Source organism: Bufo gargarizans, chromosome 2, assembly GCF_014858855.1.
Source record: "Bufo gargarizans isolate SCDJY-AF-19 chromosome 2, ASM1485885v1, whole genome shotgun sequence".
Lineage (NCBI taxonomy): Eukaryota > Metazoa > Chordata > Amphibia > Anura > Bufonidae > Bufo > Bufo gargarizans.
In genome coordinates, this window is record NC_058081.1 from 612,744,560 (window position 1) to 612,757,827 (window position 13,268).

The 13,268-nt window shown below is 42.7% G+C and overlaps 1 protein-coding gene across 10 annotated transcripts in view; it reads right to left on the minus strand.

Moving 5' to 3' along the window:
* The window catches only part of CASZ1 (castor zinc finger 1), a 237,335-nt gene that overhangs the window by 20,342 nt on the left and 203,725 nt on the right, over positions 1-13,268 (minus strand). For all 10 annotated transcript variants that reach the window (XM_044282072.1, XM_044282074.1, XM_044282073.1 and 7 more), the window contains one exon: positions 1,278-1,793. In XM_044282072.1, the coding sequence (XP_044138007.1) occupies positions 1,278-1,749 (472 nt within the window). In that variant the 5' untranslated portion in view covers positions 1,750-1,793. The remainder of the gene's footprint in view (positions 1-1,277; positions 1,794-13,268) is intronic.

Here is a 13,268-nt window from a genome sequence, read left to right on the forward strand (position 1 = left end):
GGGTTATCGGCAGCAGTATTACACTGCCAGGTGATTTCTAACGAGCGTTACTACAAACACTTGTTAGCGATCATCAGACGAAAAATCTGCCTCTCTAACACAGGCTTTAGGGATGGGCTGTAAAAATCCAACTTGCCCAATCTTCTTTCCTCTAACATGATCTGTCAGGGGAGACGCGGGAACATCAGCTAGTTGGCCAGCCTGGCTGATTAGAATGTAAGGTGTATGGGGGCTTCTAGATGTAACAGTGCAACTGATGACTATTATAAATGTAGTGATAGCCTGATGACCACGATCATGAACAAAGCTGATCATTTTCATTCACTAACAGGGCAGGAAACTGGCCTGTGTGTTTATTAGATCTAGACCCCTCTGTTTGCATGTAGTGCAGATAAAGCTCCCTCCAGTGTCCCCTGGTGAGATTTCAAGGGACACAGGACTCGGAGATAAAAATAGCGCCTTCCGGCTATATAAGGAAAAAAACACTAAAGACATTGGATTATTTCTTGATCCAATATGTGAGTAGAAGCGGCCGTGTGCACTGCACTCCTGCAGTCATTTGTGTGTTTATGCCGCTATCTGTGCACACAATGAGCGAAGTCACCTTGTCCCATAGAGGGAAATGCTTTCCTATGGGCGTCTGTTGAAGGTCACACATCTTCCCATTGATCTCACAATGTTTGTTAATTACTTTGTCACTGATGTGGTGAAGGATAATTAAACAGCTCTGTTTATATCTTCATGCATAATTATGAGCCTAGCACTGCCACTCGCAGCCAACCAGCAGACAGCCAAGCCAAGAGCCTGACCGCCTAAACACTCACACAGACCTAGAGACAGGGCTTACCAGCCTGCTCCTGTCTGGCTTCATGGTCAGTGACCCCGGAGGAGGGACGGGCAGGGTAACCAATGCATCATACATCCATGTAACTGTGCTATTTAATCTGTATAATGGTGTTACTGTAAATATATGTAGAAATGTTTCTACGTATATTTACTTTTTGCTTGTTTTTGGGGTAAACATATACGTGAGCACCTGATCCTAATTGGTTTGGAGGTGAGCCGCACGTTTACAATTTGCGTAAAATAATTGTGTTACTGCTAGAAAGATCCTAACATGCTCCTTATACCCCCACAGTCCTCTGGGGTTCACCCCAGTAATTATGTACATCAGTATAGAATGATCAACCTCTTCTTGCATTGTGGGATACCAGAATTTTTTGGGTATTTCACTAATCACAGCTAGGTACGATCCGTGTTATTATGAAATCACCTACCTGAGGGTGCTCCTGAGGTTAGCTTAGCAGGTGCTTCTGCATCCTTGGAGACCGTCCTCTCTGATTCTCTCTCTTCCAGGTATCTACTGCCTCGGGGCCCTTTGGACTCAGTGTTATCTTCTTCATCGCTGCACCCCTTAGGCTGTACCATATAGACCCCCTCAGGGGGAAGCTCGGACAGTCCTATTCTTTTGCAGTCTTTGTTCGTCCTTTCAGTGGGTTCATCTGTGTATTCTCCATTGACCCATTTCTCGATCACTTCCCTACGTCGCTTATCTTCCTCAGCACTTCGTTGATCAGTGCCAAGACCTTCAGTGGGATCCAATCGCTTTTGTTCTCCATTCCTTTCGTTGTTTTCTAAAGGTCCAACGTCAGCATCTCCTGTATCTGATCCCTGTTCTGATACAACTTGCCGGCTCAGTTTGGCACAGATAGCATTTAGTTTCAGGCCGCCTTTCCGTTTGGCAGCCATCTTCGGCTTTCCTGAGGTTCTGTCAGTGCAAACACTTCTTTCAGCTATAGGTAGAGAACAGCAGTGGTAAATGACCGTGACACAATTACAAGGGTGCAACGCAACATATGAACCACCAGCATGGCCCACAGCAGCTGCAGACCTAACCATTGCTTAAAGGGAAAGTCCCTTTAAGTAAGTTTGGGCACCTGATATACCTCCAGCGGGTAGATCGGCAGAATTAGCCAGTGGGTTTATTTAAAGATATACTGATACCTTTTTTAATCTACGCAATTATTTACAGTGCCCTAAAATTAATTGTTACATTTCTTTCTTAATATAATACCCACAGCAGTATTTTTTAGTGTGAATCGAAAATTTACAGTTAAGGGCACCATTTAAACTGGGAAACCTCTGAAGACATAGGATTTGTTGTGCCCAGGTTCATCTCTAGTGCAGCTACAGGCAAAATACATAAATAATGCAAGATATAAAAAAAAAAAGGGGTAATTCAGCTTTTTTTTTTTTTATGGTAGAAGTACCCTGTTATAAAAAGAATTCTACTTACCTGCTCCCTGCCATTCTGTTCCAGTTTCCTCCTGCAGTCCCTGTCCTATAAACTTCCACATTGATGGGTTCATGTGCACTGCTGCAGCCAGTGACTGGCTTCAACAGTGATGTGTCTCCAGGTGGCATGGGATCCAGCAGTGATGTGCTGCTTGGGGACATGTCATCGCTGAGGCCAGTCACCACTGAGACCCGTTTAGTCTGGAAGTTACAGGGACCAATACCTTGTAGAAGGGAGTCAAGGAGCCAGAACAGAACAGGCTGCTATTGATACTTTAGAAAAAGTTAACAAAAAGCTGGACAACCCCTTAATTTTTAAATACTACATGCTACAAAGTTTCTTTAAAGAGAACCTTTCACCAAAAAATACAATGCAATCTGAAAGCACCATGTTCTAGAGCAGGAGGAGCTGAGCAGATTGAAATCTAGTTTCAAAAGATTCAGTAAAACTTGTAATTTTTCCATTTACATCTGCAGCCCTGTGAAGAGCTATCGGTACAGGAGGGAGGCCACAATGCCATCAATCACTGATGACCCCTCCCGTCTGCACCGATAGCTGTTCATTGGAGGTAGAAAAAGCACAGGTTTTACAAATACTATATATCAATCTGCTCCGCTCCTCCTGCTCTACAACAAGGTCCTGTCAGATTGCATTGCATTTTGTGGTGACAGGTCCTCTTTAAACATTCATTTTTGCAATGTTCTCATAAGATACAAAGGTGAGAAATGTCACTGAATCTTAAAAAGAACTCATCAGCAACGTATAAAACTAATGGCATTACAATGCAGGTCCTGTTATAATGAAATCAGACATGCACCCTATGAAACGCTCAGCAGTCCCTTTTTAGAGATTTATAACTTTGAAAAAGTACCTGTCTGTATGGAAATGTGATCCATGGATCACTGTCTCAGAGTCATGGGGGAGATGCATAAAAACCAGTGCAAAGGGAAACTGGCTTAGTTGCACATAGGCACCAATCAGATTCCACCTTTCACTTTTCAGAGCTGCTTTGAAAATGAACCCCTTCATGACTGGCGCCATACATGTACAGCGCTAATCGGGTCTTTAAACATGGCGCCCGCTTGTGCTGTAACTGTACTAACCCACAGAATGAAACAGACATGTCAGTTTTACTGCATAGGGTACGCTATAAAAACAAAACCCATAAAACTATGGCGGAATATTTATTTTATTTTTTTTTGGCCAATTTTCCTCCATTTGCAATTTTCGTTCCAGCTTCCCACCACATCGTATGCAAAAGTAAATGATGCCATTAGAAATTACAACTTGTCCCGCAAAAAAAAAGCCCACACATGGCTATGCGAATGGAAAAATAAAAAGGTTATGGCTCCAGGAAGGCAGGGAGTAAAAAACGAAAACACAAAAACTGAAAATCGCCCAGGGCTAAAGGGGTTAAAGGATCAATCTGGTTGCTACAGATAACTAAACCAGCTTTCCTTTGCACCAGTTTTGATAAATCTCCCCTATGGGGGGGTCTCAGAACAATGGTGGAGTCACTGCTATGACCCAGCCCATCTTAATTAGACTGACATCCTCCCAGCATGAGAATTTAGTGCCACAGCCGATAACGTGTCCAGCCCATGAGGATGTCAATCCAACTAAGAAGGGCTGGTTCACAGCGGTGACTCCACCATTGCTTTAAGACACCCCAATGACTCCATGGACAAAGGTATAACTGGAAAAAGTACCTGTCCATCGCCAAAAGGGAACTGCTCAGAGTTTTATAGGGGGCAGGTTTGATTTCAGTTTATCAGGACCTGCAGTGCCCTGACAATTGTTGCTGGCAGGTTCCCTTTAAAGCCACCTTATTTATTTAGGACTTGTGAGTTACGCTCTTCGTCTTTTGGCCGTTAAAGCAGCGCTGATCATATATCCATTGCCATAACAGAAGCATGGCTGCCTTTTTCAGCATGTTGCCGGCAATGTACTGGTGTAAGTCAGACCCCGCTGCACTGCTCCCAAATATAATCCTCTAACCCCACCGTTTACAGCAAACACACTGGAGGTTCGACATGTTAAAGGGGCGGCCAGTACAACTCTCCTTAACAGTGTCCGGACCCTGAGCTATGTCTAAGGTTAGGGCTTGGGGGTGTCATGGCTGTATCTCACTGGGTACACATAAATCCATAAGAAAATGTGAAGGTGACCATGGTGAATAATCAAGAAATGGATGTTAATCACAGTGGAGTAGAAATGGTTAACTGGCTGCTCCTGCACTGGTCTGACGAGCCCAGCATGTTATTACTCTGTTAAAATAAACATCCCGCTTTATTTCATTTAGCCCAAACAAAAATTCTTTTATTTTACATCAATATAAGGAAGACATTCATAAAACCGGCCTGTCAAACTGAACATTTTCATCTTTTTCCCAGCACAAACTCACCAACTACTTTATTTACACACACAACTTCCTCTTAAAACAATGCCAGCGCTATTTAATTGCCTCAAGGGCCTGCCTTCCAAAAGTAGTGAGGATGCACGGGAGAAAGATCTGCAAGGAGGAACTCTGCTTCTTCATTCTAATCTATGGAAAATCCACCTGGGAGTATGCTGGGATATGCGTCTTATACAGGGTGGCTATAGGTCACACAGCTCTTGTAGAAAAAAAGTATATTGTTTGTGATTTATTTTTATTTTTAGAAAGGTAAAATAAAATTTTCACCAAAATTATACTGTGTGAACCAAGCCTAACTGCAAAATGGGTTGTAATATGGAGGATGTGGTTCAGCTTTAAACCTACCTGACTAATTCTAGATCAATGAACATAAAGTATTAATCTGAAATATCAATGATGACGATTTCTTGAAGAAAGCCATGAAACAGAAGTATATGTAAATTGAAACAGAGTTTTACTACCTTATTTAAAGGTGTTTTCTTAGTCTTTTATACAGATTACCTATCCTCAGTATCTGATCAGTGGCGGTCTGACACCCAAGACCCTCACTGAACAGCTGATTGAAAAGGCCACAGCGAGTCCTGCGGACTCCTTGCAGTTTACCCTAAGCCAGGGACATCACGTTTGATGGTCACATAGCCTACGTGCAGCTCAGCTCTATTCAAGTAAATGGGGCACAGCCAGGCTCGGACTGGCCCACTGGGGAGGCGGAGGATTTCTCGGTGGGCCCCCAGTCTCCTGCTCCCAAAGATAATACGGAGGAGTAATTATTTCTCTTGTTTCTCAGGAGATATAATTATTGTATCTCACAGCGATGCAGCCTCCTACTGGTGTAAATTGTACAGGAGGCCCTGCAGTATCTTCTAAACTTCCCGGCTGCTGTCAGTGAAGGAGGAGAGAACATGTCTGGCCATCCTCCTGCCCTCCCCGCTATCAGAAAACTGGCTGCTAGAGAGAAGGACAGTGTGTGACAGTAGTGAGCTGTAGGAGACTGTAAGGGGGAAATAGGGGATTTGTTTATAGCAGACACAGATCTATGAATGTGTGCTGCTCTCTGCAGAGTTCAGAGTGGTATTGGGGGAACTCTGCCCTAGGTCCCCCCACTGCCTCATTTTTAAGTGCACCCTCATAAGTGCCTCAGCTCCAGATGCCCCCCAATGCCCGCACTCTAAATGCACCCCTAATATTGCCTCTTCTCCAGTTGCCCCCCTAATACCTCTGCTCCAGGATCACCACTATTACCCTGCCTCAGGCGACCCTAATGCCTTTGCTTTAGGTGCACCCCCATTAGTGCCCCAGCTCCAGATGCCCCCACTCTAAATGCACCACTAATATTGCCTCTTCTCCAGTTAACCCTGCTCCAGGATCACCACTATTACCCTGCCTCAGGTGACCCTTATGCCTTTGTTTCAGTTATGACCCTCCATTTGGGCCCTTTGCTCACGTTGCTCCTCTAGCATCTTTGCTTGGGCTTTGTTAAAGGGAACCTGTCACCCGGATTTTGTGTATAGAGCTGAGGACATGGGTTGCTAGATGGCCGCTAGCACATCCGCAATATCCAGTCCCCATAGCTCTGTGTGCTTTTATTGTGTAAAAAAACCGATTTGATACATATGCAAATTAACCTGAGATGAGTCCTGTATGTGAGATGAGTCAGGGACAGGACTCATCTCAGGGTAATTTGCATATGTATCAAATCGGTTTTCTTACACAATAAAAGCACACAGAGCTATGGGGACTGGGTATTGCGGATGTGCTAGCGGCCATCTAGCCACCCATGTCCTCAGCTCTATACCCAAAATCCAGGTGACAGGTTCCCTTTAAAGGTTGTGACCTGCAAAGGGGGTTGGACTTATGACTGAAAAATTCTGCACAATGCGTCACATTCTCCAGTATTGACACATATGGTTTACATGGCGGCAGTGATGATATTCCATATTTACAGGCATCACTGCTGCCATGTAAAGAGATGGATTGGCGGAGAAATTAAAGGGGTTGTCCAGGTTTTCAAGTTATCCTCTCCACACCATTTTGCGACCTCCCACTGATTCCAGGAACGGGTCCTGTTTCCCCGTATGCCCTGCTGCTCCATTTATTTTCCTTGGGACCACTGGAAATAGCCAGCGCTGTACTCCACCATCTCTGACGACCCCATGGAGAATGGATGGAGAGGCGGGGCATATGCTCGACCTGCCACTCAATCAAGAAGGGGGATCAGTGGGGGCTCCAGCATTTAGACCCCCACGGATCACTTAGTTATCCCCGATCCTGTGGATAGAGGATAACTAGAAAAGTGGACACATATTTTGGGCCAGGTTTTAAATTTTTATTTTATTTTTACACCCAAAGAAAACCTTTAAAGATAGGGAATGTGAAAAGGTCCAACAGCTATGACACGACAGGTGATAAGTGTCTCATTGATAGGGGTCTGACTGCTGGGACCCCCCATGATTAAGGGAACGTGTTCTTAAGACCCTTGTGTACATACATTGGTGGTAATGTAATTGAATGTCTCAGGACCCCTTTTTTCATGATCAGTGGGTTTTCCAGCAGTCAGACCCCAGCAATCTGATATTTATCACCTATCCTGTAGATAGGCAATAGGTCATTATGGTAGGACAACCCTTTTAAATATAATGTAGATTATGTGCAATCTGAGGAGGTTACGATTTAGTAAATTTCACGCCAGACATTTATGCTTAAAGGGGTTAAAGGGTTTGTCTCACTTCAGTAAATTGCATTTATCATGCAGTTACTACAAGACACTTACTAATGTATTGTGATACTTCATATTGCCTCTTTCCATCACATTATACACAGTACGTATCCGTGCAGAACAGCCATGCGAACATAGACACAGAATGCACACAGAGTCATTTTTTTTTTTTTTTGCGGCCCCATTGAAGTGAAGGGAACGGTACGGACATGGAAAAAATAAGTTTGTGTGCAGTAGCCCTAAAGTGGGCTCCCAGAATCAGTTACACTAGTACCCCAGTCCGACACTGGGCAGTGCTGCAATCCAATGGAGGGCGCTGTGCTTGGTAGGCTGCTAGGAGCTCTGGTGAGAACCACGGACTTGTCAAACAGCTGATTGGCAGGGGTGGCAGGAGTCAGACTCCCACCAATCAGATACTGATCACCTAACCTGAGGATCAGTAGAAAAAAACTTGGAAAATCCCTTTAAACTTTACCTGGCTAATCCATTTTTTGGGAGTTTCTGGGGCTCATCTTCAATGCTATATACACCAGTTTTCTGGTGTCAAAAAGGTAAAAATGTTTATGCAACAGCATTCTGTGCAATGATTTTACGACTTTCTGCCTCTCTTAGCTGCTGTCGCCACTTCTTTAAGACAGTGCGTGTTGCTTATTGGTAGGGGGGCCACCATTGCCCAACAAATTTACCATATATTACGCCAGAAAACAGTATAACCGAAGTCTATGCCAGCTTCCAGCTAGCTTAGGTTTCAGTTTCTCGACATCACAGATGCAATAAATTTATTAAGGGGCCTGCGTCTCTTAATAATATGATTGCGTTTTACTCAGATAGGGTTTTTACGGGGTGTAAAATGCCAGTCTTTAGTAAATGAGTCCCACTGTACTTAATGTGATGTCTGCTAAAAGGGCATGTCTGAGATTAGAAATTGTGTCTACTTCTTCCCACCACCACTCCTGTCCATAGTCTGTGTCTAGTATTGTAGATCAGCCCTATTTGAGTCAATTCTGCAAATTCTAAAAATATCTAATATACAAGTGTGTCAGTATATAAAATTCTTTAAAAAAATGATTTATTGTCTCAGACTTCCCATGTAACAACAATTTTCTTTAGAACTTCCATGGTTTAGGCCTCCATAAGCTCTTTCAAGTCAAGACACAGCTGAAATTTGTGAGCCCCCCCACTGTAATGTGGATGTGGCCCTCGGTACCATACACCCATGTATTCATGGGGTTAGAATGAAAATCACTGCATGCTGGTGTATCCAGTATACAGCACATTCTACCATCCAGATTATCAATAAAACACATTATTGCTTTTAGTTCAGGAAATGACCTTGGACATTCATTGTCCCTGATTGTGTCCTTGTCAGTTTTACGCTTCCAGGAGACTAGGAATTTTAGTGAGCGTGCTGCAATGAAATTTCCATTAATTTTTTATTTTTTTTTGCTTGTATTCTTGGATTATTTTTCTGATAGAAGCATGCTCTCACTTCTGTAGACTGCTGACGTGTAGTAAAATGACCCATACAACCATCTTGAAATAATGGAAGCTGACAAAATCTAAGTAGTACCTTCATGTGTGAAGCTATGAAATACCTCCCCCAAAGCTGAAGACATTCAGAATGCACAATACTAATACACCATAGATGTTTGACCATAAATACCATAAAGTGGTATCCAAATTTTTGCACATTTGTACAGGGCAAAAAAGAAATCCCAAAATTCTAGAAATCCTTCCTCCTCTTTTGGTAATCTCTTGTTAAATCTCATTCTTGTATTGTGCTACCTGAAATATATCTGGAAGGTCTCGGTCTGTGGCTTATTCTTTAAAAAGAGGGGCATCTGTTTCCAGCTGTCATTCACCAAGCTTGTTAGTACCACATCTTCCAAACAGCCAGATGAAATATTAATCCTGTGTATTTTCATTAGGTAAACTTAATTGCTTGCATCTGATGAACTGATTGTCTGTGCAGTGCAGACGACTCATCACCAGCATCAACACTTGTGTCAATGGCACAAACTAGAACTTTCATCACATTGTGCCAGGGTGACCCCCAGGGACTGCACATGTCCAGAGTACTACAACACCCCGCACAACATAGACACAATAGTGTACAAATGCTACAGTGGTCCTAGGAGTTATTACGTACCTGGTACATTGGAACATCTACTTGTGAAGTTTAACGAATGCTAAGACGGTAATATTGAGACATAAAACTCCCCTATAGGTGATAGAGGAGACTTGCAGATTATTGATAGGACTGTTGTGGTGTGCCCTACATTGACGGAATAGAGGCACCCTAACAGTACACCAGAAAACTGCTGGAAATTAAATGTCCAATACGTAATCAAAGGTTAACCAAAGCCTTTGTCTTATTACCCAAAAGTGAAGTTTACCATAAAGATTTGTCCATATATGAGGCTACCGACCCTGTTAATAACACATGCGGCTGCAGCATGCAAAGTGTTAAATGCAATTGTTAAATGGTACGGCAGATTGCCCCAATAAATAATTTACTGATATTTATAAATATTCAAATCAGCAAGCATCAGAAATTGAAAGGGAGGTGACATTAATTCCAGAGCTTTCTAAATTCATTTGAGAATCGTTTCTCATTTCAAACAAATATTAAATCTTTGGCGGCAGTCCTGAAACACCCTGAGTGCTGCGGTAACTCCCACAATGCATCACTGAGGATCCGGGCCTGTGACAATGTAACGTATAGACACATCCTAGAACCTGAGATATATAGTCAATACGGATCTGTGTACAGAAAAAAACATGATAAACTAGTGATTATCACTCAGACCCAAGTAGTTGATAAAAAATATTTATATGTACCAGGCTGTGGATGGCAATCTTTGGTATAGATACTCCATTTTACTTAAAGGGGTTCTCCAGGAATTAAGAAAATGAAAATACTTAAATATTACTTTATTATAAATTTATTCCCAAGTACCTTTCATCAGTTACAATGGCTCCTTTTGTCTAGGCAGCAATCAATAGGAGAAATAAAATGGTTGCCGTCCTATTAGTGCACACAAAACCTGTCCTAATCACTCAGCAGGACAGTTACTTCAGAACACTGAGGTGAAGAGCTGCCTCATCCTCCTCTCTGCTCTGCTTGTCAGGGATTATGATCTTGAATACAGATAATAAGATCTTTTGCTGAATCTCTGTAGAAATGGAGTTCATGAGGAGACATGAAGTACAGAGAGGACAGTGGGGATGTGGCTGATGAGCAGCAGCACTTGTATGCAGTCTACATTACCACAGCCCCACATTACCACAGTCTGTCCTGTCCGTTCTCTCAGTACTTTATGTCTACTCGTGGACTCCATTCCCACAGAGATTCAGCTGAAGATCTTATCAGCTCTATTCAGGATGATAATCCATGACAAGTAGAGGAGGATGAGAATGAGGATGATGTGTGATTAGGACAGGTTACGTGTGAACTAATAAGATCACGGCCATTTTATTTCTTCTAATGATTTCTCCCTAGACAAAATGAGCACTTATAACTAATAAAAGGTATTTGAGAATATATTTATAAAAAAGTAATATTTAAGTATTTTAATTTTCCTTATTCCCAGAGAACCACTTTAAAGAGGTTGTCTCATTTGAGACATGGATATGCTAACATTGTTAGATAGGTGCAGGTCCCACATCTGGAACCCACTTTGATCTCCAGAACGGGGCCCCCAAAGCGAAGGGAGAGCATCCATGCATGTGCAACCACCCTCCATTCACCGCTATGAGAGTTTCAAAAATAGCAGAGCTCTGGCTCAGCTATTTTCAGCAGTCTTATAGCGGTGAATTGAGAGGTGGCCACTCTTGCGTGCCACACTCTGTATTCACCGCTCGGCTGTTTTCAGAACTCTCATGGCGGTGTGGTGTGCTCTCCTTCGATTCGGGGGCCCTATTCTGGAGATAGGTGCGGGCCCCACCTCTAGATCTTGCTCCGATCTGACATCGATGCATATTTCTAGTGATGTGCCATCAATATCCCAGATTGGCCAATCCCTTTAAGAACCATTTGATGCTTATCTAAGGTAGCTATTTGACATGATAGCCACTATCCAACTACATTTCTCATTTATGGCTATACCAGACTCCAGGAACTGCCCTTGTTCTCAGAAGATGGCTCTCTCATGCCAGGGATGGTCATCCACAATACAGCACAAGGCAGCGCACACTGGCAGGCTGCTTTATACCACCATTGACCCTCCTTATTATGCAGTCTTGTCTTTTCCTTTTCAATTTCCAGAAGGTTGCTGTGCACTTTTTCCCTTCCATTTTCCAGCCCTCTCAAGATCTGCTGATTGTCCTAGCCTTTCTATCCTGGTCCAGAAAAATGAGCCCCCTCCCTTGTTCTATCTGTAAATCATGGCGTGGAAAGAAAGGGGGGATGGACCTGGCATCCCTGCTGAATTATAGGTTTTCTAATGCAGGGCCGGCTGTCAGCTCCCTGTACTCTGCTTTATAGCTCTGTCTGTGTGTCTCTGAACTCCCTGGTAGGAAATAAAGTTACCCCTTGGCGAGACTTCTAAACATTTCATTCAGTGTGAATGCTGCTTAAGAAAAATGAGCATATATTTCTTCCTAAAGATGTATTATCCTCTTCTCTGGATGAAGCTTGCACAATGTATGAGCTGTAGAGGCTGTGATACAATACAAAGTGCCCGATCCAGTTTACATGACTGTGCGCTGGGCCAGGCAACATATGTTATTATCTCAAGGCACACAGCAAATTATTTTCTGCATCATTTTTATTTTATTGATTGGGCCAGAATTGTAGAAACTGTCCATTGTGGTTTAGACCTAAGTACTTTTTCATTTAGACTGCACTTATCGTACATTATTGCTTTTGCAGCATACCATACCCCCTATACTAAAGCAAAATAACCATCATTTTATGAGGAAATTGTGGCTATTAGATGAAAATGGTAATACCACTTTTATGCCAGTCTTGAGCCTCATGCATATATCAGTACAATGTGTACAGAGCTTCAAATGGTTCCCTATTAGGGATACTTCAGTACATCACGTGCCGCCATATGGTACCTCTGTATGATATAGTTTTCACCTCAAGAAGCAATTTCACAAACCTCTATATCAATCAGATGTATGGGCCTATGGATTTCCATGGGCGCTGTATCATGTATCTGTACAACACAATGCTTGGCAGATAATGGCCATCATCATCCTCACAAACAAATCTATGAACCACCAATCTTGTATTACGGTTTGAAAAACTGGTCCATGTAAGCGGGCATTAACCAGTGTGGCTACTATTAATCTAAATCATGTGCAGGTGGTCTACCAGAAAATCTAGGTGAAGAATCATGGCAGTGTATAGGATCAGTGACAGTAATATCTTATTCCTTTTGCAATATCCATAAGCCAAACATTGAAAGAAAAATTCCACCCATATTACTAATACATTGGCGTCCATGGATTTGCTTGACATCTAAATGTTCTGAAACTACCCAATTTGCCAAGAGTGAGCCAAAGTTTTGATGACAATTATTTTGTCACTCATTTTAATCAAGATCTATCAATACTAAGTCCTAACAATTAAATAGCCCAAGTGGGGAATGGATCAACTTTGTGCCCAAAATTGTGAGTTTTTTTTTGCCCTTTTCCATCTCCCTCGCCAAGTATACAAAAAGTGGGTGGGAGAATGCAGGCCATGGGCGAGACCTCTGAAGCCTGACTCATCATAACCTGGCGCTCATTCGGCCAGCATTCCATGCCAGCCTAGCTGGCACTGATTTGGTTTTTCTCTTCACCAGAATTATGATCTCAATTATTCGGGCGTGTCGTACGCCAACAGGGTT